Genomic DNA, 25,351 nt, shown 5'->3' on the forward strand with positions numbered 1-25,351 from the left:
AGGCTGTGTGACCTTGAGAAAGTTGCTTTGTCTCTCTGAGTCTTTATTTTCTCATCCAATATCACATGAGATAATCTGTGTAAAATGCCTAGGAAATGTCCCCAAATGGTAGCAATTATTATTAAAGAGCAGCTTCACGTACACTAGGTTGAGGGTTTTCCCAGCAACCTTCCAGGGGAAGAGATAAGGCTGAAGGGCACCTGGCCCCTTCATGGTGAAGCCAGGAACTTCGCACACGACCCTGACCACAGTGGGCACTGCTGGCTTGAAAGGGCGTGACGATCATGACATTCACTGAATGCCAACCATGGGCCAGGGCGGGCTGGGCACTGCACATTCATCCCGGCCACAGCACCCGCAGGAGGTAGGGCATCTCCATTTCCCAGACAAGAAACCAAGTACTTGCCAGCCCTGCATCACTTCCTCTGGATCCTGTGGGACCCCAGCAAGGAAATCTTGGGGTAACCAAGCCCATCATGTCCGCGGCTCACTTATCTCTACAGATACACAAAGGCAAGTCACCTGCAAAGTGGGGCAGCACAGCTGGAGGGGTGAAGGCCGGGGTGCAGGGCGAGGGGAAGGCAGTCAGCCTGGGCACCAGCACAGCAGAGAACGGGGTGGGGACAAATCTCCTCCACAGACACTGAGCAGGAGTCACCTGGACCAACTGTTCTACAGAGAAACATTTCATACCAGGCTTTTCATTGAAGAGACCTTGCAATTGTCTCTTCAGTGCTTTTGCTTTTATGTTATTTTTTTGTGCAAAGGGTGCAGCTGGAGTCAGAGGCCAGGTTGTAAAGAGCAGAGACAAGCTACCAGCAAAAAATATCATCGAGAGCTTCCGTGGTGGCGCAGTGGTTGAGAATCCGCTGCCAATGCAGGGGACACGGGTTCGAGCCCTGGTCCGGGAAGATCCCACATGCCGCGGAGCAACTAAGCCCGTGCACCACAACTACTGAGCTTGCGTGCCTAGAGCCCGCAAGCCACAACTACTGAGCCCGCGAGCCACAACTATTGAAGCCCACGCGCCTAGAGCCCGTGCTCCACAACAAGAGAAGCCACTGCAATGAGAAGCCCATGCACTGCAACAAAGAGTAGCCCCCGCTCGCCGCAACTAGAGAAAGCCCACGCGCAGCAACGAAGACCCAACGCAGCCAATAAATAAATTAATTAATTAATTTTTTAAAATGAAAAAGTTTACAAATATATATATCATCGAGTGGGAAAGCTGACTGTTAGCAGAGATGGAGGTAACCTGCCTGGGGGAAGTCTGGCTATTTGGCTTTCTGGGTCCTTAACCAAGGAGAGCATGGACAGGGCAGTCACCGGAATTGTAAGCAAGTCTTAGGAGGAGGAATAAACAATTTCATGCAGACTGGCCTTGCCATCCAAACCTGTGCTGGGACAAAATCACACCACGGCTGGACACCACCAAAGCAGGTCTGGGTCTTTGCGGAGCAGCGGGCCACAGTGTGGCGGGAAGGGCTTTGCCCTCTGTAACTGGGAGGGCGGGTACAGGGCTCGGCCGCTCACTGGGCACTTGGGCAGTCACTCCACTGCTGTGAGCCTTAGGGTCCCAACTGCAGGGGAAGTACCAGGAGGGGCGTGGCCTCCCCCGCCTCCTTCCCCAGTGTAGCCCAGACCTTGGCACTTTCCGGGGACTCAGGAAAGCTCTGTCCAGTGAATGAAAGTCCAGGGAGGCTGCGAAAGCTGACTTCATGGGTGGTCCTGAGAATTGCACCCGGTGCCACGTGGCAAGCAATTTGGGTGGCCCGGGCTTGTGGACAAGGGGTGTAGGAAGAGCATCTTGACTATCACCAGCCCCGTGGCCTGGGCCAAGGGCAAGGTCCACGGCCATGCTTAAGCCCTGCATATGCTTTATCCTGGAGGATGGGATCCTTTTACTTACATTCTGCAAAGGAAGGGGACTGAGCAATGTCTCAAGGTCACAGGGCTCCGCAGTGGCCGAGGTGGGACAAGAAGCCAGGGCGTCGGGCTTGGACACAAGTCAGGAACTGTGCCCCTCACCCAGAGGGAAAGGTGGCTGGCGCCCCAGCCGTGCGCCATTCCCCAGAGGCTCGGGTGCCACCGAGGCGTGTGGGCAGACCCAGGGAACAGTTTAGCAGCTGACAGATTTTTTTGAACCCGTCTGCCAAGTTGCTAGCTGAAGTCTCATCCTCAGCCCCACCAACCTCAGCTGGGGCTGGGGCATCTGCGGGTGGGAGGCTGGAGGCGGGGGGCTTCCAGGGAGAGCCCTGAGCAAGGGGGGCTGGGCAAGGACTCGGAACACGGCCTTCCCCAGGGACCCCGGCGGGGCGCTTAGGGGAAGGCGAGGCAGCACGGCTCTGTCTTACAGAACTGGACTTAGGCAGGAGCAACAGTGGGGGGAAGTCAACCCACAGAGGAGCTAACCCCACCCTCCGCCGTGGATGACGCTTCTAGAACTTCTGAGGGAAACTCTTTGGGCCTGGCCGCCGACCCATGAGATCATGGAGATCCCGCAGACTGTCCCTGACCCCGTGTGTGACCTTGGGTGGGGCCTTGCCCTGCCTGTGCCTCGGTTTCCCCATTCATGAAACGACTGAGCTCTGACTCTCACCTCCCCAAGTCCAAGTTCCTCGGTCACCCACACCAGTTTGGAGAAAGGATGCAGAGACACATCCCCACGCCCTCATCCCAGGGAGAAAGCCAGGGTGCCGGGGGAATTCTCCTTAACAAATTATTTCCTATTTATTGGTAAGAAAAGTTGCAGCGGGGATAAATTATTAACAGATCGGAAACGGAGATTCTGCTGGGAGCCGATTCTAATTCTAGCTGCCCTGAGGTCTCTAACTCTCTCCTCCCTCCCTCCCTCCCTCTGCTCCTCCCCCCGCCCCACCCCCCTTCTCCTTCTGCAGTTTCATTGATCCCTGTCCTGCCTCTAACTCCTCCCAACCCGATCCCCCAGGCCTCTCTCCCTTCCCTTTTTTTGGTTTATTTCTGAGCAAAAGCCCTGGACAGCAGCAAGGTCACCCCTCCCTGCTCGTGAATCAGCAGAAACCGACCCTCATGTTATTTCAGGGCAGGAGCTGCAGCTGGCCAGGGAGGCTCCTCTTGTAATTTTCTGGTTTTGTTTCTCCTTGGAGCCATTTCTTCCCAGCCTGGCCGTCACTCAGGCAGGGGAAGGTGTCTTCCCAGGGCTCATCCATCCTGGCAATGAGTCTCCAGAAGCCACAGTGATGTCCTCCCCACACCCACCGCAGACCCTGATCCCGAGCCAGCCACCGTGGGCATCTCCTGGTCCAAGGTCTGCCTTGGACCCAGCGTCACGGGCCACCTCCTGAGCCTGGCCTGGCCAGGCCGTAACTTAGGAAACGCACTTCAGTTCTGCAGCTGCTTGGAGCAGCCCTCCACTCTACTCCAGCCCCCCTTTCATTTCACCCCTGCCCACATTTACCTCCTTCCAGAACCTTCCGTGACTGAGACTGGATTCTGGGACAGCAGGGGCCGGGTCTGGCTCAGCCTTGCCACACCGCACTCCCAGTAGTGATCTGCACAAAGTGGCATTTGATAAATATGTCCAAACTCGGTGAGGATCCTTGACAGTTGGATCTAAGGATGGTATCTGTTGAGCAGTTATTCAACATGCCCTTTCCTTTTTTTTTTTTTTTTTTAATATTTTGGCTGCACCACGAGTCATGCGGGATCTTCTTTCCCCAACCAGGGATCGAAGCCGTGCCCCCTGCGCAGCACGTGCCCTCTGCGCGTGCCCTCTGCACGGTGGAAGCGCAGAGTCCTAACCACTGAACTCCAGGGAAGTCCCAATGCTCCCTTCCTAACGTGCCTCACTGGATCCCATTGCTCTGGTGTGGCTCAGAGAGGGTAAGCGACCCTCCCGGCATCACCCAGGGAGGACTGTGCGGTTACTGAGGGGCGTGGAAAGCAGCCGGCCCAGGTGCTGTTCTAGCAGCGGGGCAGGGACCCACTTCCTCAGTCCTCCTCGCCCTGACTCCGACTTCCCCGACAGACCCAGCCAGCCAGCCTTTCTGATCACCTGAGGCATAGGGCTGCCCCGGCGGACGAGCTGTCCAGGAGACAGACAAGGATGCAACGCCAAACACTGCTTCCACCACTGCAGACCCAGAGAGGCTGTCCATCAGCTGAACAGCCAGAGAGGGTGGGGTGGGGTCTTGCCAAGGCTCTGGCGGCTAGACAAGGGTTAATCTCTCCAGGAACTCCAAATTGTATTCCTTAAAAAAAAAAAAAAAAAAAAGGAAATATTTCGCTCCGTCCTGGGCATATGCAGATTCTTGCCACAGCCAGAGTTTTAGGAATGTTTGGGGCAGGAAATTCTATCCCAGCTGAAGAGTGCCTGGGTTGATCCCTGTAGGACACCCCCCCGCACGGGCACCTGCTGCACCCCAGCCCCTCACTGGGTACCACATAACTGACCAGATCCACGTGGGCATCTCTCTCAGACAAGGGATGGCAGCTCTTCCTTTGCATACCTTCCACAACAGGGAACTCATTACTATAAAAAGCAGATGGGCTGATCTGGACCGCTGGCTCCTTAGAAAGTTTGACGATGTATTTTGACTCACACTCTGCATATTGCCTTTGCTCCAGGCCCCCTTTCTTCTACGTGTTTGTCCTGTTTTCTCTGGTTATGCTGTACACATTTTCTAATTGATTAGAAAAAGGAGAGTGAGAGGCCGGATTAGCCCAAGCCCTCCCCCTTCCCCGTGCCAGGAGCTCAAATGCTTCCCCACCAGGGCCAGCGGGAAGGCTCAGCGTTCCTCCTCCCCCCGCCTCGCACACAGACTCCACCTGTTCATCCAAGGACCTGCCTGCCTGGCAGCTGCCCTGGCCTCTCTCCATGCTCCCTGCCCGCCCACCGCACTCCCCATCCGAGGCTCGCCACCCAAACAGCTCAACGCTTTCGTGGAACACATTTAGAAAAAAGTAAATAAAAGTAAATTGGGAGAGACGGAAGGACAAAAGAAAGAAGGAAAGAGAGAAAGAGAGAGAAATCGGGGCAGGGTGGGGGGAAGGGTGTAGAGAGGAAGAAAAGCTGCATCCAGAGAAGCCGGCTAAAGTGCATTATTGATTGAGGACTTAGAAAATGCTTAGAGAGTAGGAAAAGCGTCCTGCTCTTTAAAAGCTTGTACAAAGCAGAAGCTAGACACAGGCAGCCTTCCCAAAGAGGGCCTGCTCTGCTGACATGAATATTTTATTACGGAGGAAAAAAAGCGGCTTGGAGGATGCAGTACTGGGGGCGGGGGGGGGGGAGGCAGGGCGATGAGCAGCCCCCTCCGAGGGGCCTGGCTGGAGTACTCAGGGGCGCCGCCTTCCCCAGACCCCTGGGGCCTTTGCAGAGCCCCTCTCCTCCTCTCTGAGAGCTGCCCTTGGCTTTCTTGCTGAAGAGCAATGGGGCCTCGGTGGGTCCTGAAAGAGCCCCAAGGCTGGTGGGACCACCGGCTGAAAGGGGAGGGTCCAAGAGGGTTGAGGTTGAAGATCCACGCCGGCAGCCCCCTCCCTTAACAGTTGCCCTGTCCACCCCGTGCCACCACCAACCCCTCCGGCCTCCCCGCCCCGACCTGCCACCAGGCACACTCTAGAAAGCAGCCGTGTGTTTCAGCTCCCCTGCTGCACCCCAGAGCACCCTCTTCAGATAAATTCCAAACCCAAGCTGGCCCGGGCTCTGCCCACCTCGCCCACCTATCTCAATTCTCATCTTGCCTTGCTTCCGTTTCTCTTTTTTAAACTTCCCTACTGAGTATTTTTCTTAGCACCAGACATTGAGATCATGATTTTTCGTGTGAAATTTCCTTTTCTCTCTTCATGACGATCCTAATAATTATTTTCAAAATGGAGAAGCCAAGGCACCGATAGGTTGGAAAACCTATTCAGTAGCACTTTGCTGAGCAAAGGGCAGAGCTGGTGTTAGAAGCTCCACAATATACGCTCTATAAGGAGCCCGCTATGTACCCCGCCTCTGCCCGTAGGGTCATGCCTTGGTTTAGGGACGATGAAATGAACTTTTGTGCCACGGAGTCTACAAAACATATACAAAATTCTTACAAATCATTGTATGATCCTATTGAGGTCAATTTCCACCTTGTTTTGGACCCTGGAATCTCTCCTTCCTAGCTAGATGCCCATCCCCCATCCCACCTGGGCTTTTCCACCTCTGTCTGGAGCTCCTCCCCTCCACCCCTTTGCAGGTGTCTGCTAACCCTCCCTTCCTCAGAGAACACCCTGGCTACCACCTCCCTCCCTGAGATGGGCACTTGATCGGTTTTCCTTAGCGACTTCCTCTGTTAATTACTGTGTGGTCCCCTCCCCACTGTGTGCTCTGTGAAGACAGGAGCGGGGCCTGTCACACGCAAGATGCTTAATTAAGGTTTGCAGAGCAACTCCCCCTCCTGGGCGGGTCCCCTCTCCAGGTCCTCCGCATTGAAAAGGAGGTGTCAGGAGTGGATGCAGCACCTGGACGGATGGGACCTGCCTGTGCCAATGGCCACAAGCTGAGACTTTCTAGGGCTTCTTCTTGCTGGTCTCTGAGGCGTAAGAAGCAGCCGGGTAGAGGAAAGAGGAAGAAGTGTCTGGACCTGCCCCACCCCTGGGCACAACTGGACAGGTGCATCGCTCTACCGATGAAGCCCTTGGTGGTGGTGAGAGAGGCAAGCCTGAGCTGGTAAGGTTTCATTTATTTATTCCTTCACTTATTCAACAACTATCTCTAATGTGCAAAATGGCCCTGAAGAAGCAGCCATCAAACCTGGCTGCCCATCCAAATCCTTGGGAAGAAGAAAGAGATGAAAATATCTCTGGGCACTAAGACCAGAAGTTCTGCTCCAGGTTGAAAGCGAACCAACCCACCAAACAACCAACCACTCAAAACCCCCTGCAGTGACTCAGATGCCTGGCCAGGTTGGGGCGCCTGCCTCAGTTGGTCCAAAGAAGGGCACCTGTACAGTGATGTCAGCCCAGCTCTCACCATCATCCCTGCTTTATAGGTGAGGGGGCTGAGGCCCCCAGAGGCCACGCACTGACTCAAGGTCATACCTGCAGTAACCTTTGACCCCTTATGGGAGCATTGACCACCAGGCTGTGACCACCAGAGTATGGCACGGATGACAAGCCTGGAGGGGAACTGGCTGGGAAGGTCAGGAAGGCTTCCTGGAGGAAGTGGGATTTCAGAAGGACAGGCCCAGAAGGATGGGTGGGCTGGATATGGACAGGTGGAGGGAGATTTGACCGGGCTGTGAGGAAGATGCGCTATGTAGCAGGATCAAGCGAAGAGCCAGACCAGATGTGCAAGAGCCACAGGTAGAGAGGAGTTAATGTGCTTGGATGGACCAGGAGCCTGGTGGGTAGCAGGAGATAAGGCGGAAGGGGAGGCCTGGAGCCACCCGGCAGCCTTGACATTTAGCAGCTGCAGGGAAAGCCCTGACTCTGGCTGGGCAGCCTCCTTTCAGAAAGAGAGGTTAAGAACCTGGGAACAAAGGGTAAGATGGCGGCCAGCACCCTTCAGGTCCCAGGAGGCCAGAGCAAGGATGGGGTGCCTGCAGCTCAGATGGAAGGAAAGATTCTGAGAGCGATCGCTCTCCCCCTCTGGTCTTTGAATTCAAAAAACCAAGATGCTTAAGATGAAAAGACAAGATGCTTATAGCTGGAAGGGACCCAGTGCCGTCCTGGGTGAGACCGAAATGTCGGTTCTCAAACTTGGCTTCATCCTGGGACCACCCAGCTTGAATAAATCCTCGGCCCAGGCCCACCCTAGAGACTCTGCAGTAGCAGGTGGGGCTGCAGCCCCGGCAGGTTGGGGGGATGTTAAGAGCTCCCAGGTGAGTCTGCTGTGAGGCTCAGCGGAGGACACTCAGGTGGGATGGGGACCCGGACTGAACCAAGAGTCTGCACAGCTCCCTGTCCCCTGCCTTCACTCCTCTGGAGTCCCAGCAGACCACCTGGGTTTGGGGCCTTCAGGAAGGCTGTCTCAAGGTTTAGGAGACCTGGGGGCAAAGGAGGAGAGAGCCCCCATATCTGAACCCCTATGTCTGCTGTGGAGACACCCCTTAGAGTGGTTCTCACGTTGACTCATCTAGGGGCACCCCGGACCAACCACATCAGACCCTCAGGGGTAGGTCCCTTCCCAGGCATTGGCTGGTTATGGCTCCCCAGGAGACTCTGACGTGCAGCCAAGGTCAAGGCCACAGCCCGGAGGACCCTTCGATGGGACAATTCTCCATCTTGGAGTGGCACCTGGCTCCCAGCCTTGCTTTCCTTCCGCTCTCCATTCCCATGCCTCTCCCCCAGGCTGAGAGGCAGCCAGACCCTTGGGGAACCCACGGGTGGGAGGGGGAGGGCTGCCAGGTACAAGCAGGCCCAGTGGAAGGCAGATGCCTCGCTCCCCGCCCCCGCTTCCCTCCACTCTCTATTTTTAGGTCCATTATTGTCCATTCTTGGGTGTATTTTTTCCCCACTCCTTCCCCAGAAAAACAGATCGGATTCCTCCAGGCAAAGCCATCTCGCCTTCCCTGGAGCTGGTGCGTGGGAGCCCGCACACTGCCAAATAGACATGAAATAAGTGAATTATCAAATAATCGGATTAGCAGACTCCATGATGTCTCAAGGGGTAGAGGGGGCGGGCAAAGCGCTGCCATCTCTCCTCCCCAGCCCTCCTTGCTCAGGCTGCCCAGGAGTGCTGGGGGAGGAGAGGCAGACAGGGGCAGTACACTCCCCCAGCAAAATGGCCACACGTACGTGCACGCACGCACACACGCACATACACACACAACAACCACCTCAATCTAACCGTGAGATAGAGACTCAGAGCGCCTCAGGTCAGCTAAGCAGCCTGGTTAGGAGCTAGGCACTGGGTCCAGGGAGCCTGGGGTGGAGGTGCCAGGCTCCTCTACTTGGAAGCTGTGTGACTTTGAGCAAGTGGCTTAACCTCTCTGAACCTCAGCTTCCTCATATTGAAAATGGGTATAAATATAGGATCTGTTGTTAAGTGTTCTGGGTGGGTTCAACGAGCAACTTCAGGTCAAGTGCTTGGTATGCAGTAGGCGCTCAAGAAATATGAGCTTTTGCTGGTCTGAAGAGGTGGTGGAAGGTGTGGAATCAAGAAAAGCCTCAGACGACAGGATCAGTCAGTTACAAGAAGACAAATGGTGATTTTCCTGAGCTTAAGGGCCCCCAGAGGGAGCATAGGGTCCCACAGGGGCCCACATGTGGACTCAGGGTGGTCTGGGAAGCCTTGTGAGTGTTTGCAACTGTGTGTGTGTGTGCGTGTGCACGCACATACACATGCATTGTTCCAGGAAGAGCACCATGGATTCTCAAAGGGGCTGAGACCCCGCCAAAGAAGGAGGCACTGCTCTGGGGTTTTGCAGCTGAGCTGAGGTTGGTGTCCTGCCTTTGTCCATCCCCTCCGGGTCCTCCAGTGCCTGGGAGGTTATTGCTCTCTCCATGCCTCTCCCTCTTCCTCTCTCTAAGTCTGAAAGTCCCAAAAGCCAGAAGCAAAATCTAGGAATGCAGTGGGGTCTGGAGGGTGAATACATAGACCCCCTCTGGTGAAGGCAGGAAATTTACATCCCAAAGGAGGGACAAGACCCAAGGGCACCCAGCCCCTGGCAGCCAATCCAGCGTGGAGCCTGATCCCCAGAAACCCAGACCCAGCAAGATGCCAGCCTCGGAGCTGTTGGCCTGGGGTGGGAACAGGGCATGCTCTTTGGCCCACTGGCTTCTCCTTCTGCTGCCAACTGCCTTTGCTGTCTCTTGATTCCCCAGATGGAGGGGACAATTCAGGAACCTGCAATCTCCCATATGGGCACCATGCACTTTCTGTGGGCTCAGGCGGGGGCGTGCTGCTGTGGCTGACGAGGCTCTGGGGTTACCTGCAGGCTCCATCTCTCATTCTCCTCCTTTTCATCTTTTGCCCCAAAACGGACTTCTGCTACGACCAAGGGGAAATGCCCTGGTCGTGTTTCATTTCCTTTTATTTCCCTGGTCGACACTTGGAGTCAAGTGGACAAATGACTCAGGCAACAGGAGGGAGCTGGAATGCAGGACCGAGGGGGTCCCAATTGTCCCAAAGCCCCCAGGACAAACTGTGCTGGGGGAGAAGAATGCCAGGTCCTCGCAGACGGGCCCAGGACGCTTTAATAGGAAGCGCAGCTCTAGAAAGCCCCAGGTGTAGACCTGAAGGGATCCACAAACATGGATTTAATTCCTTCCTACCAACCAGACCCTGAGGGGTGATGTGGCTGCACCTGGGGATCTTGGGTCCCCGAGGACAGTGATCCCAACTTTTGACAAGGCAGGATGGGACAGTGGTCAAGGCCCCGGAGACAGATCCTGGCTTTGTCGCTGCTGTGCAAACTTGGGTAAGTCTCTCCATCTCTCTGAGCCTCCCTCCCTTCATTTGCAGTATACCCGTCCCAGTGCTGCGGAGAAAACACAAACGCTCTGCACAGAAAGTGCATATGCAGGGTACCCGGCCCACAGGGAGGCCTCAGGAAATGGCAGCCAAAACCCACGAGGTGGGGCGGGTGGAAGAAACACCAGCATGTGGTGAGACACACAAGAGTGTATCCCTGGCTCTTGCTTCCTGAAGCTCCCAGCTGAGGGCCGGGGTTGGAGCACACGCCCCCCAGCCCGACATCAGAGGGTAATCGCCAAGGCTGACTCTGCCGTGATGCCTGACATTCTGCCTCCACCCTGCCTCACCCCTGGCCTTGCCCACCTCCCACAAACATCCCCTTCCTGTCCACCTTTCCCAGCGCTGCCACAGCAAGGAGAACCACAGCTTGCGGACGGGCCAGGGCAGGGGTCTTAGGATCCCCAAGGCCTGCGAGAGCCAGCTCTGAGCAGGGCTGGGTCACCAGGGGCTACACACAGGTGTGAGAGCTCACCTGAGCAGGCCAGAGAGCAAACTTTAACCTTCTGGCCATGCCTACCCTGAAGGTGTAACTCCAGCACACGCTGGGAGGCATTCCAGGTCCCCCACCAAATGCCACCACATGTGGTCCAATCCAGGATGTGACTGGATGCCCAGAGACCTGGTGTGGAGGGCCTCATGTCCCCAGGGCTCCAGTCCACTCTTGTGGGAGAGCCCATGGCTTACGTTTGAACCTCCCGGGTCTGCTGCTCCCTCACTGGGGCCCGAGGACGTCAGTCCATCCCGTTGGGCCTCAGTTTCCCCATGTAGGAAATGGGGCAGAAGTTGGACGCTATTAGTGGTTTCGTATTGTGTTCACGGGAGCCCTAGGATTTCCGGGGGTGGGGGCTCAGGGGCCCGGGGCAGGGGAAGAGGGTGCCAGCAGCCAGGTTCCAGGCACCCACTTTCCCTTGAGGAGTTAGTTCCACTGTAATGTGCTGAGATATCGGGGTTCCTCTGGTTTAGATCATCTCTAAGACCCCTTCCAAACGGCACCATCTACTTGAGATGAGGGATAATTATCACCAGCATTTCTTTATCGCCTACTTTGTGCAAGCACAGCCCGTGTAGCAAAGATGGAGACACAGAATCTGGTGCCCTGAGGAGCAGGGGAGGGGAGGCGGTGAAGTGGAAGCAGGAGATATTTGGAGACCAGAGAGGTCACAGGTCATGACATCCCCTCCCCAGATACCCTTCTCTGGGAATCACAGTTAACCTCCCAGCTTAAAGGATAAGTTAGGAAAAAAGGAGAAAAAGAGGGAGGAAAGGACAGAGGTGGGAGAGAAAGGGAGGGAGGAGGGGTGAGCATTTGGACTTCCTCCCTCCTCGCGAGGTTGAATGACTAGGGTCTGAGTTTGGGCCTGGACTTTGCCACTCAGTATTAGACTCTCAGTTTTCTCATCTGTAAAATGGGGACAATAAGATAAAGGTTGTTTCCACTATGAGGGATATTTGGGAGGGTTAGATGAAATACTGCACATAGACTGCTCAGGGCCTCAGTGGAATAGATCTGAGAGTCCAGAAGTAAACCCATATGTCTATGGTCAACTGATTTTCAACAAGGATGTCAAGACCATTCCATGGGGAAAGAATAGTCTTTTCAACATATGGTGTTGGGAAAAGCATATATCCACATGTAAAAGACTGAAGTTGGATGCCTGTCTGACATCATATACAAAAATTAACTCAAAATGGATCAAAGATCTAACTATAAGAGCAAAAGCTATTAAAGTCCTAGAAGAAAACATAGGGGTAAGCACTCATGAGCTTGAATTTAGCAATGATTTCTTAGATATGACACCAAAAGCACAAGGAAAAAAGAGATGAATTAGGCTTCACTAAAATAAAAAAAATTGCGCCTAAAAGGACACAATCAAGAGAATGAAAGATTATCTGTAGAATGGGGGAAATATTTGCAAATCATATATCTCATAAGGATTTAGTATCCAGAATATATAAAAAACATGTACTACTCAACAACAAAAAGACAACCCAATGAAAAAATGGGCAAAAGACTTGAATATATATTTCTCCAAAGAAGATATATAAATGGTCAATAAGCACATAATATCCAGCATCATTAGTCATTAGGGAAATGAAACTCAAAATCGTAATGAGATACCACTTCACACCAACCAGGTTAGCCATTATAGTAAAAAACAAAGACGGAAAATAACAAACGTTGGCAAGGACCTGGAGAAATTGGAACACTTGTACAGAGCTGGTAGGAATGTAATAGGGTGCAGCTGCCCTGGAAAACAGTTTGGCAGTTCCTTAAAAACTTAAATCTAAAACTACCATATGGGGACTTCCCTGGTGGCGCAGTGGTTAAGAATCCGCTTGCCAATGCAGGGGACATGGGTTCGAGCCCTGGTCCAGGAAGATCCCACATGCCGTGGAGCAGCTAAGCCCGTGCGCCACAACTACTGAGCCTGTGCTCTAGAGCCCACGAGCTGCAACTATTGAGCCCGCGTGCCACAGCTACCGAAGCCCGTGCGCCTAGAGCCCATGCTCTGCAACAAAGAGAAGCCAACGCAATGAGAAGCCTGCACACTGCCACGAAGAGTAGCCCCGGCTCGCTGCAACTGGAGAGGAAGCCCGCGCGCAGCAACGAAGACCCACTCAGCCAAAAATAAACAAACACATAAATAAATTTATTTTAAAAATAAATAAATAAAAAATAAAATTACCATATGACCCAGCAATTCCACTCCTAGGTATAGACCCAAGAGGAATGAAAACATATGTCCACTCAAAACCTTGTACATAAATGTTCATAACAATATTATTCATAATAGCCCCAAAGTGGAAACAACCCAAATGCCCAGCAACCAATGAATGGATAAACAAAATGTGGTAGCGCATACAGTGGAATATTATTCGGCCATAAAAAGGAATAAAGTACTGGTACGAGCTACAATATGCATGAAGCTCGAGAACGTTATGCTGGGTGAAGGAAGCCAGATACAAAAAGTCACACACTGCATGATTCCATTTATACGAAATGTCTGGAATAGGCAAATGTGAGAGACAGAAAGCAGACTAGCGGTTGCCAGGGGCTGGGGGGAGGAGGAATGGGGAGTGACTGCTGAGGGAGATGGGGTTTCCCATCTGGTTACACAACATCATGAATGTGCTAAAGGCACAACTTAAAAATGGTTAAAAAGGCAAATTTTATGTCATATATTTTACCCCAACTTTAAAAAATATAATGGTGAATTTCATGTTATGGGACTATCACCTCAATTCTTTTAATTAAAAAATATTTTTAAATGCCTTCACCACAAGAAAAAAATTTTAACTGTGCGTGGTCATGGATACTAACTAAACTTACAGTGGTGATCCTTTCACAATATGTACCTACATCAAATCATCATGTTGTACAGTACACCTAAAACGAATACAATCTTCTACGTCAATTATACCTCAGTTAAAAAATTTGTAAAATAATTTAGAAGCAGAAACCAAAGGGAAACGATGTGATGTACCATTATGTTTTTAGCCCTCAGCTTGTTCTTCTTTGTTTTGATTTTCCTTTAATAGACTACTATAATAAAGGGACTTAAACTTGAAAAAAAATCTAGTGCTGTGCTGAGCACAGGATATGCACTTGGAACCCTTCTGTCTGCACTGGAGCCCCTCACTTTGTCTGTCTGAGACCAAGGCTGAACCCCAGCATAGATTTTTACCAAACTCTGAGAATGTATCTACAATCACGCAGGGATGCCGGGTGAAGTGGTTAATCTAGCCAAACCCCATCGTTGCACAGTTGGGGAAACTGAGGCTAAGGAGCTGTCCCAGCAGTGAGGAGACTCTGTCGGGGCCCAGCACTACCTGGCTCGCATCCTGCGCTCATGTTGCTCTGACACGCCACCCACCCCCTACCAGCGCCAGCAGTTGGTGTGTGCTTGGGGAATTAGAAACAGGTTTTCATATATTTAAGCAAATATGCTGTGATGAAAAACAAATCAGAACCTGCAAACCAAAGCTGAACAGAACCATGCATCATCTGCCATTTCCCCATCACCCCAGTCCCCTCCAGGTAGGAGCTGAGCATCCTAGTGGGCCAAGTGGGCCCTGGACAGGTCTGAGGCAGGAAAGCCTGGGTCCTGGGCTGTGGGACAGGAACAGAGCTTTGCAGCCTGGACCCCCTCACTGGGGCAGTGAGGGTGAGGGGCCGCAGCTTGGAACCTGCTTCTTTGAGCCTGCCACGCTCGGTTCGGCCCTGTGGCTCAGGAAGCCCATGCCCTGTGGGCTCCCTCAGGGCTCTGCATGCCCACTGCTCTGCCCCTCCTCTCCTCTCCTCCCCCGACACCCTTGGCCTAACCCCCCTGACACTAGAGAGTGGTTAGGAGCCAGGCAGAGGAAGGTTGCATCCCAGCTCCACTATTAGTGGACCTTGGGGAGCCTTGGTCTATTCCTCCATCCAATGGCACAATAACAGCCCCGCCCACAGGCTTACAGGGAGCGGGGGTGTGGGGTGATGAAACAAACAGGTGGAGCGGGTCATCCCCTCCCCATCACCCACACACTCTCCCCTCATGTCACACGGACCCCTACCTGCATCTCTGCAATTGCGATTCCTTCTGCTTCATCATCACTCTTCTGAATCCTCCAACCCTTCAAGGTCATAGACCAACCCGGTGCCCTACCTTCCCGCACTGAACTCCCACAGCACATGCTGACTATACCCCACCTTACACACTTGGCTAATAGGCTCCTCTTCTGTTATTTTCTACTTTTACTTCTTTTGTCTCTCACGCTAAATTCTAGGATGGGGGAAGAAATCCCTTTTGGGAAACATTCATTTTGTGCCAGGCACCCAGCTGAGGGCTCTACACGCTTTGTCTCATCTCATCTGTACGACCTTCCTTTGAGATTGTGTTTAGCATCATCCCAATTTTCAGATGAGAAAATCGAGGCTCAGAGCACGAGGGACTTATCCAAAAGCCCACAACCCAGAAGGGGTGGGATGAGCATGGGCCCCCGTTTGCCCCAACCCAAACCTCAAGTTCTCATCCACAGCTGGAGTGGCCTGCCTGTCCATTCATCCATCCACCCCCTGCCTCGTCACACGTGGGATTTAACAAGGCAGCTTGTGTTATACACGCATTAAGGGAGAAAAATGAAAATATATGAAAAATCAGGGCCAGGGAATGTAGAGAAGGAAGAGGCGGACGAGCCTGGGGAAAAGCTTAGAACCTCTAAGTCTCTATGATGTGCCTTCATGACCATCTCTGGGTTTTCCTGTGCACCAAGACCCAGGCACCTCTGTGTGCTCGAGTCTCCTTAGATGAAACATTTAACGTTCAGCTATTTCACCGTGGAAAAACCAAGATGCTCAAGACTGGATCAACGACACTATCAAAGCCTCACCCTAGAAGAGAACTTGCACTCTTTTTAAGCACTTTCAGATATTCTGAAAGGCGCTTCCTTCTCCCAGGAAGTTGGAGAGGTGGGCAAGGCAGCCATGTCCCATTACGTGGGGAAACTGAGGCTCAGAAAATTGAAAGACTTGCCCCAGCCCACAAGAAGCAAAGCTGGGATGCAAGCTCCGGTCTTCAGATTCCAGGCTTGTGGCTCTTGTCGGGATAGCACACCACCTTTCTGGAACCTTCCACCAGGTCTCCAACATTCAGGAATCTGAGCTCCCAGCTTCACCCCTCACCCCTGGGACCTCCACTCCTCCTGCTCTCTGCCTTCCTCCTTCAGCAGGGGCGACACCTCCTTACCCTGCAAAGGTCCCGTGGGAACCACAGGCCTCCTGTGTGTCCATCACCAATGATAAGTATCACCCATCACTGACGGATCATGTCGAGCAGCGTTCCTCAGAGCATTCCCCGCGTGCATCCGAATTACCTGGACTGCTCGTTAAAATGCAGCTTCTGGCTCAGCGGGTCTGGGGTGGGGCCCGGGGGTCTGCATTTCTAACAAGGTGAGTCCAGGGACTACACTTTGGGCAGCAGTGTGTAGCTAGCTATAGGATCTTTTTTTTTTTTTTTTTTTTTTTGTGCGGTACGCGGGCCTCTCACTGTTGTGGCCTCTCCCGTTGTGGAGCACAGGCTCCGACGCGCAGGCCCAGCGGCCATGGCTCACGGGACCAGCCGCTCCGTGGCATGTGGGATCTTCCCGGACCGGGGCACGAACCCGCGTCCCCTGCATCAGCAGGCGGACTCTCAACCACTGCGCCACCGGGGAAGCCCTGTAGGATCATTTTAAACACCACCTGCCTGGTCTATGCCCCCCACCCTCTTTTCTCACCATCTCTCTCCTGAGGCTCAAGGCACGAGGACAGGGTTTCCCCCTTCCTTTCACGGCAGCGCAGGCAGCTGGCCGGCGACCTCTCTTTCAAAGCTCTGCGGGGCTGCTCCCCTAACCCAACAGTGCCCTCCCCATCTCAAAGGGGTCCTGCTAGGGGCTGAGAAGCCTTGCGGGCGCTGCCTTTCCCTCCTTCTCCCTGGCCCTGCAGGCTCAGAAGGCTGGCCCTCTCCAGCCAGGCCCTGGGAGTCAGGGGTGGGAGGCTGCCCGCCTTCTCCCGCAGCCCTCATTGAAATTTTGCCCTTGCTCAAGAATCCTTGGTTGAGAGCTCAGCCCTATTAATTCTCATTGTGCATTTAGAGCCAATAGGTTTTTTGTTCATTTATCTTGGTCTTCCTCCCCATTCCCCTTCCTCACCAGGCTGGAATTTACAATTCAGTTCTCAGGTGGCCTTGCGGAAGTACACAAGTCCAGGGGGGGAGAGAGGGTCTGCACACTGAAGCCTGAAAGGGGCAGTTGTTCCGTGGCCCCTCTTGCATCCTCAGGGTGCCCCAGGGCTCATGCTCCGTTTGGGTGGATGTTAGGACAGGCCCGGCACTCGCCGCAGGAGGGGTGCCAGGAACCAGGGACCCACTGGGCTATTGTAAGGCTAAGGGGGCAGAGGGCCACCTGGGTACCACTAGGGCGCCCCCTGGTGGCGCCACCGGCCATGGCTAGAGGAGTGAACGCTTCCTGAGCACACATCCACCACCTGCTGCCCTGAGACCAGGAATACGGGGCGTGGTGTCCCCAAGGCTGGAGAGAGGCAAAGAGACAAAGGCCCGGACACCACCAAGGACATAATAGCCACAATAGTAAGCAAATAACAGCTACCACACATTGAGTACCTACTACGTGCCAGGACACCCATGGCGGGGCTGCATCTTCCCACTGGCACTGTGACTTGCCTACACCATCATCTCTGCTTCACCGAAGCTCAGAGAGGGAAGGCTGGGCCGTCGGGTGCATAAGCATGGGTGCTGGCCACGTACAAGTTCCCAGCCTGCCCTCTAGAGCGAGTGACCTTGGCAGGATTTAGCCAACGCTTTCTAATCCCTACAATGGGATTAGAAGAGTCCTCACCTCAAAGCATCCTAGAGATGATTTAATGAGACATGCACAGAACCTGCTTAGGGAAGCTGCAATAAACAGTGGGGTGGGGGTGGGGGGTTGAATCCATCTGGATGTGACCCCCTCCTCCCTGCAGAAGCCAGCCTAGGCAGCGTCCCCATCCTCGTTGGCTGCACATTTGTAATCAAGGGCAGAGCCGGATGGCAGCCCATCATGAAATATTTAAGTCCGTCAGACAGGTGTCAGGACACTGAGGGAGATGCTGTTCTTCCTCCCTTGCCCTCCTCACCGGTCTTCCCAGGAGAGGACAGGAAGGGCAGGAATGCTCCTTGCACAGCTCAAGGACCCACGCTGGGTGGCATCAGGACTGTGGCGGGGTGACCACTCCACCCCGGCAGCTGCACTGGGTTCTCTGTGTGTGAGTGTGGGGACAGGGCGGAGGCCCAGGGCCAAGGGCATCCTGAGCCAGCTTTGGCCAGGAGAGGGCCTCAGACTTGCATTTGATGGTCATCTCCACCCCTCAAGCCTTGACCAGAAGCTGGTCCAGTGATTTATGATTTAGGCACCCCGCTCCACGGCCCCGCCCCCAGCACATTAAGACGATTAATATTCAAAAGAAGAAATACAGTCAAGACTCTAATACAAGAGGCAGCGGTTGACTCTGCTCAGGGAGTGTGTGGAGAAGTCCTTACATGAGCTGGGGTGGGCAGCCAGCTTCAGATGTGGACTCAGAGCTGGGCTCCCCCGGTGCTGGCCTTGGCCCTGACCTTCAGGGGCCAGCCCCCTTGCCTGTCCCTGAGCCAGCAAAGCCCTGGGGTCCTCAGTGCAGTGGGGCTCTCCAGTCCCTGGCTCCTGGCCCTGTGCTGCTTTCTCCTCCCTCCCTCCCTCTCTCCCCAGCTAGCTCCCCCCCAGCCCAGCCACCACCCACAGTGACAGTCTCCTGACTGCTGACCATCCAAGTGGGAACCTACCTTCCCAGGCTGACTGCTCTAGGATAGGACCCAAGCGCCCCACGGGACTGAGGCCTCCTCAGGAGCCCAGTGGGGACACCGGCTCAGTCCAGCCATAAACCCAGAGACCTGGAGGCTCCCCGCAGGACACATGAAGGCAGCAGCCACCCGAGGATGACACTGAGCCCTTCCTGTGGCTCCTGCAGCCTGGCTGCCCTGTCCAGCCTCCTGCCCGACCCGGGGCTCTGCCCAGTGGGAAGGCGTCTCTCGGGAGGCAGATTAGCTCAGTGACTCTGGAGCCAGACACTCAAATCATAGCTTCATCACTTCCTGGGCTGTGACTTTGGACCTCAGTTTCTCCATCTGTACAATGGGAATGACAATAGCTAACACCTAGGGGCACTTGCTCTGTGCCAGACCCTAGTCTGAGCATTTTAGGGTGCATTAGCTCACTTACTCCTTACAGTGACTTGAGTGCGTGCTGTTCGTGTACACACTTTACAGATGATGGCGTAGTGGCCCAGGGATGCCGCTGGTCCAGAGCTCACCCCCCCGAAACTCCGACTTTGTACAACACAGAATCAGCCCAGCGCAGCTGAGTGGAGGACTCCACGGAATGGCTCGTACTGAGCTCTCAGCCTCCACACTCAGGGGCTTTTGCATAAAAGATCTCTGTTATTATTATTATTGTTGTTGTCGTTACCTGAGTACTGACGTACTCCGTGGCTCTAAGGCTCCATCCTTCTCTAACGAGGGACTCAAGTGACAACACCTGAAAGTCTGCCTTCCCCATGCCTTAACCAGCGGCTGTGGTCACTGCACATAGGGGTGGAATCAGAAGTGGCACCAGCCACACCGCACGCCCTGCTCTGACCCCTTCCTTCCTCCCTTACGAATCCCCTCTGCACTGCCATCAAACCTTCCCCTGCAAAGTGCCAGCTCGGTGCTTGGCATTCCCTTGCTTGGCAAATCTGTTGGCTGGACCGGATTGGGTGGAATAGGAGGGGGCACCGCAAAGGGACGTACAGAGGGAGGTCAGAGGACAACGTTGCAGAGAGCACTTTGCTCGCGCGCCCAGATGCTGACTTCCTACGAGAGGGGCGGGGCTTCTCTGCAAGGCTGTGGAACGGTGACTAGTGCTATGGCTTTCCCAAGAGGAGAGGATCTAGTGATCACCTGGCCAAGAATTTCCCCACCCCAACGACCGATGTCACGTGACCCCAGCCTCCTCGGGGGCCGCCTTTGCTTTGGCACATTTCCAAGGTGGGACAGAGACCTGATCCCAAACCTACATGCAGGAAAGTCAACCTCGCATCTTGGTCCTCCCGCTCTGCTCACCCGCCCCAAGGGTCCGGCCCAGACCCCCACCCACTTGGCCTGAGCGAACAGAACGGCGGGGTGGGGCTGACTTACGTGGGAGCAGAATCTCTCGGGGGGGTCTCCGCACGTGATGCCGGAGGGCTCCACCTTCACCTTGACATAGTCCTTCAGGCGCATCACCTTGGGCTGGCAGGCATAGAACTCCCAGGTGGGGCCTTCATCCGTGGTCACCCAGGATTTGCAGATGTCGTAGTCCCCAGAGGCCAGCGGGAGGCAGTGCAGGAAAAGAGCCAGCAGGTGCAGCATGGCGGCGCAGTCCCCAGGGGCGAGGCCCAGAGAGGGACCGGAGAGGTGGCGACTGGGTCAGGAGGGCCTCGCAACCTCAGCATGGAAAAGCCACGTCCACCAGGCGACGGAGGCCGGACGTCCCAGGGACTCTGCCAGGTTGCAAACAGCGAGGAACTTGTTTTTTCCAAGAGGCCGATGTGGAAAAACTCAGAGCCAGCGTTTCTCAGACTGCTGATGGGCAGATCGAGAAGTTACCCACCACTTGGCGTCCTCCTAACCTTGGCATCACACCTCTCCCAGAGGGGAACCTGATCAAATCAGGCAGACTCTCAAATTGTGACGGTGGATGGAAATGGGATAGGGAGAAAATCCGCAGGGACCTGGCATGAGGCCGGATCAGATTGCTTTTAATTTTTGTCCTTCCAATCAACCCAGGTCTTTAAAGGGCCCTTAATGTGTGATGTGCTCAACACAACTGCGAAACAACCCTCCGGCCTGCGTTGTAAAGATAAAATAAAATCAGGAGGTGTACCTGTTCGCTGCAAACACGTTCCCTCTATGGGATTGGACTTGGCATTTTGGACCAGTAAAAGAGATTTCTTTTCACATGGGCTTAAAGTGACAACAATTGTGCAGCTGGACTGGAGCGAAAAAAAAAGCGACTGAGGTGTTAACGGGGAGCAGCTTATGTGGCTCAGCTTTGGTGGGGACAGGCGCTAATGGGAACCAGCTGACCTTGGCTGGTAGCCATCGGCAACTTATTAGGAAGTTTCTGAGACTTCAGCTCCCAATCCATCCAGGTACCCGGGGTCTGGCTTGTCTTTCATTGTAAGAAGGGAGGAGAGAGAGCTCGTTAGGAACAACACCTGCAACAAATTAAATAGAGAAAAGGGGGGGGAGTAAAGATGTATAAGAACAAAAGCTCTCTGGCAAAGTGTGCAAAACATGAGGCTGCACTAGCAAGGTGTCCCGAGGACACTGGGTTATTTTTATTAATATAGGAGATGCGCATTTGGAGATGGGGCACATTATTAAAAAGGTGATGCGCTTTCCCCTTATTTATGGGGGTGTTGGGGTCAGCAGAAGTGCCCCTGTTTGGGGTCAGTGACTTTCTAAAACAGCCCCAGGAGCCGAGACTGAATGGCGGCTTTATCATGCCTGACAAGTCAAAATGTCAAAACCGTTGAAGGCAGACATGAGGCTGTAATTACAGGTGCCGATGAGGCCGTGCGGACAGGTTCAGATTAAGAATGGTCCACGCATGGGCCAACAATTACGAACTGGGTGCCAGTAAATATATCTCCAGAATTCTGAAATGGTGAATTTAATTTTTAACTGTAAGAAACTAGGGATGTTGGAGACTTTGACGGAAGTGACAATGATTTGTCATATTAGCTTTTTCCGATCAAGGCCAAAATTTTGCAATCATCCCTTAGAGGGTATGTTTATAAACAGGTCACCATTATGATTATTGCTTTACTATTTTAAGCTACCGGTAATTATTTAAAAGCCCTAAATAGACATAACTAAGATGAATGTTACATTGCGAAAAACACGACTCCAATAGTGCAGGGTATTCCAGGACACTTGATATATCACCAGGAGTATTTGGTCCCCAGTGCGGGATCTGGCCAAAAATACTAGCCGATAGGGCAAAGGGTACTGCAATGAGTCACAGCAGAAGCGCGTGTGATATTAATTCTGGTTATTATGTCTATGATTATTGCATCTAAATCCCCAAACTGCTGACTCTTCAGCCGTTGTACCTAGAAGGTCCTGAAGAGTTAACTACGTTTCCATGAACCTCCATTCTCCACCCAGACACAAACGCACTCCTGCCAAAAATGACAAACCGGAGTGGGGGGAACATTGTCCAAATGGGGGCTGGCCACTCCACACCTCCCCAGGAGAAGTCCCCAGCCTCTGCCCCAAAGCTCCAGGCTGGGGCATCATAAATCTGCATTAAGGCGGCCCCTGCCCCTCTCTCTGGCTGAAGGGCTCTTGATGCAGATGAATGAGCCGAGGGGGACACATTTTCACATCTCACCTCTGGCTGTTTAAAGAGAAACAGTGTTACAGAGCCTGTCCAGCCTTGAATGTGCTTCTTGCTAGAAAACTCTCAGAAAGAATCCGCCTGGAGACTATTTTTACAACCTGAGAAAATGTAGTAAAAAATAAGATAGCGCGGCCGGCAAAGGTTTGGATGCCTCTGTCTGAGCTTCGCGCCGCCCAGAAAACAGCACATTCCTAACTCATTCTCCCAGCCGCGGGCCCCTAACTGTTCACTCCCAGGTAGGGCGATCCTGATGCGGGACACCAGGGCGCCCGACTGCGGCTCGCAGGGTGGGCCCGGACGCGGGCTTCCTTCGTCTGCAGGACCAGTGCTGCTCCCGGGGCCTGGACCGCACTGGACGCAGGCGGCCGTGGGGAGGCAGTGAGGCCCGGAGGCCAGGAGGCCCGCGAGATCGAAGAGGCAGGCGCCTTGCAAACCTGTTAATTTTGCTTTGCAGTTCTGCAGGCTTAAATGCCGTGCATTGTTTACAACTAGTCAATCAATTGGGCGTTGCTGGCACCGTAAGGGAATTGTGAGCTCAGCATGAGAATGTTACAGTGAGTTTTTGCCAAACAGAAAAAAAGGGAGGGGGAGAGATGCAGGAGACTTCGGAACAGCAAGGAGAAAAGCACGAGTGAGAAGCCAGTGTGGGGAATTTCAGAGTAAGAGGTTGTATCCCGGCGGAGAGTTTTCTCCTTGGAAAATAAATCTTCACCTGATATTATTAAGAAACTGCAGCTCCCAGAAACAAATAGAATCAATGCGCTTTATTTTCTTTTAAGAGTCCTCAGGAACCGAGGGGGGCTGAAAGCCAGGTTATTAAAACCCGAAAATTAGATTTTACCAGGATTTCTGAACTCAGATTTTTCTGTCTTATTGAATTAGCGCCTCTCGAGCTGGCTGGGCTGGAAGCAGGCTCCTCCGGAGTTGCCGGCTGCGCCCTCGCCTCGTGGGAAACTTGCCTTGGTGGACGCGGAGCCCCTGCGGGGGGGCCCTGGAGAGGGGGCGCTGGGGGCTTCTCCCAGGACCCAGCCCACCCCCAAGTTTCTTCTCCTTTCCCAGCGGGGACAGCCGAGGAGGGTGACATCTGCCTTCAGGGGAGGGTGCTGGGAGCCAGGAAGGAAAGAGGAGCCCGCTCCCCGTCGCGATCACCTTCCAGTCCCACCCCATCCTCCCAACCCCAAGCCCCCCTCACCCCGCGCCGGTCCAGTAGGTGCCCCGCTCAACGCCGCCGCCCGAGTGAGCATCCCATTTCCGGCGGCTCTGGTGCCCCCAGCCCCGGAATGGGAGCCTTCTCGGGCTCCCGGGCGCCCCCCACGCCCTCTCAGCGCCCAGACAGCCCCGAAGAGTTGAGCGCGGGGGGGTGGGGCGCGAGGAGGAGGCCTCGGCTGGGCGGCTGTGGCCGGGGGGAGGGGGGCGGTGTGGAGATGAGGGTCAGCTCCCAGCCTTGGACGCCAAGGGTTCGGAGTCCGCGCTTCGGGTGGGCTGCAAACGGTGGGCATCGCACGGGGACGTGCCTGGCAACCCCGCAGCTGCTTTTTGTCTTCCCGAAGTTGAGTGCAAGCCACTGGGGCAATTAATAATCACGCCTTTAAAAGAGGCCCGGCGGGCACCGAGGGTGCACCCACACCTGGCACCGCCTCCCTCCCTTAGAAGACGCCCAGCAAAGCGCCGGGGACTTCGTTGCATCCTTTTCCCCAGCGCTGCCGCCCCCAGCCCAGGCGGACAACTTACTCCGGAGCCCGCGGACGCCGCGAGCCCGCGGTCCTCTTCCCGCCTTCCCGCGGCCTCTGCTCCCACCATCTGCGTGTCACCCAGTTGGAGGTTCGACTCCACGCTGTCCCCAAGCCGGCCCAGGCACATAACCCTCCCCATTAGCCCACCCCTCCAGGGCTCGGAAAGAAGTTTCTAGCCGCCGCTGGAAGACAGAGTTTCTCTGTGCAACTCACACATACCCAGTTTTCAGAGAAGGGAAGGGGATGGGAGGAATTGGGGTGGCGATTAAATTGGGGTAGGGGAATGGCGCGCGAGAGGGGTTAATTTCCTTCTCACGAACACATCCAGGCATTCTGGTAACACCCATCCCCACCATTCACTCACACCAACCATGGAAAAAGACCCTGGTGGGAAAAAGCCAGCCAGGAAGCCAAGCGACTCCTTTAAGATGCTGCTACAAATGCGCACTCACACACCCCTCTCCAGGCGACTCCAGTCCTCCGCTAGTAAACGGCCGCCACCGAATAACTTTTGCATCCGAGCCTTTGCTGGGCCGCTTTAAGTGGCTCCTGGGCCGAGGGAAAGCCTGCATGGTCACCGAAGCCCTTTAAAAATGAAAGCAGCCTGGCAAAGCTGCAGCATCTCTCCCCCCCACCCCGCCCCGCCGCTCGCCTCCCGGGCTCTCCCCTCCAGCCTTACCCCGTCTCGGAGCAGCTTCCCGGAGCGGGGACCCGGGAGGCCGAGGACCGCCACCCTGGGCGCTCCGCCTCCCCCGTCTGGCTGGCGCTGGGTGGGGCGAGGGCCGAGGGCTGCGAGCCGGTGCTCCTTCCCCGCGCTGCTCCCGCTGCCGCTGTGGCCGCCGCCGCCGCGGCCGTCAGATCGGGGCTGGGGGGCCCTCCGGCCGCCGGGGGGGCCGCCCGCAGCCGTCCCGGAGACGCGGGCCGGGGGAGGGGCCCGCCCCAGCCGCCCGCATCGCCCGCCCCGGCCGAGCGGGAGGTCGCCGCTAACAAGTGCAAACTTTTGGGGCCCCCTGGGCGGCTCGGAGGGGACCCGCGCTCGGGCACCGGGCAGCCCCCGGCCCGGGTGGGCTTCGCGGCTGCTCGTCGGGGCGCCGGGGCATCCCCCCGGCGCGGCGCGGGCCAGATGGCGGGGCGTTTCACGGCCCCCCTGCACTCCGCTCCAAGTTAATGCCGAGGCTAAATCCTCTTGCCAGCACTCACGATCACCATCGGG

General features: G+C 54.7%; 1 protein-coding gene across 4 annotated transcripts in view; it reads right to left on the reverse strand.

Annotated features, from left to right (window-relative positions):
• The window catches only part of NTNG2 (netrin G2), a 69,635-nt gene extending 44,729 nt beyond the window's left edge, over positions 1 to 24,906 (reverse strand). For 3 of the 4 annotated variants that reach the window (XM_082611913.1, XM_082611911.1, XM_082611914.1), the window contains exons 1-2: positions 24,818 to 24,906; positions 20,155 to 21,215 (exon numbers count right to left, since the gene is read on the reverse strand). In XM_082611913.1, the coding sequence (XP_082468039.1) occupies positions 20,155 to 20,367 (213 nt within the window). In that variant the 5' untranslated portion in view covers positions 20,368 to 21,215; positions 24,818 to 24,906. The remainder of the gene's footprint in view (positions 1 to 20,154; positions 21,216 to 24,817) is intronic. The other variant, XM_082611912.1, reaches the window with a different exon arrangement.
• Between the last annotated feature and the right edge of the window lie 445 nt (positions 24,907 to 25,351).

This window comes from Mesoplodon mirus (genome assembly GCF_964341445.2).
Source record: "Mesoplodon mirus genome assembly, chromosome: 1".
NCBI classification, from domain to species: Eukaryota; Metazoa; Chordata; class Mammalia; order Artiodactyla; family Ziphiidae; genus Mesoplodon; species Mesoplodon mirus.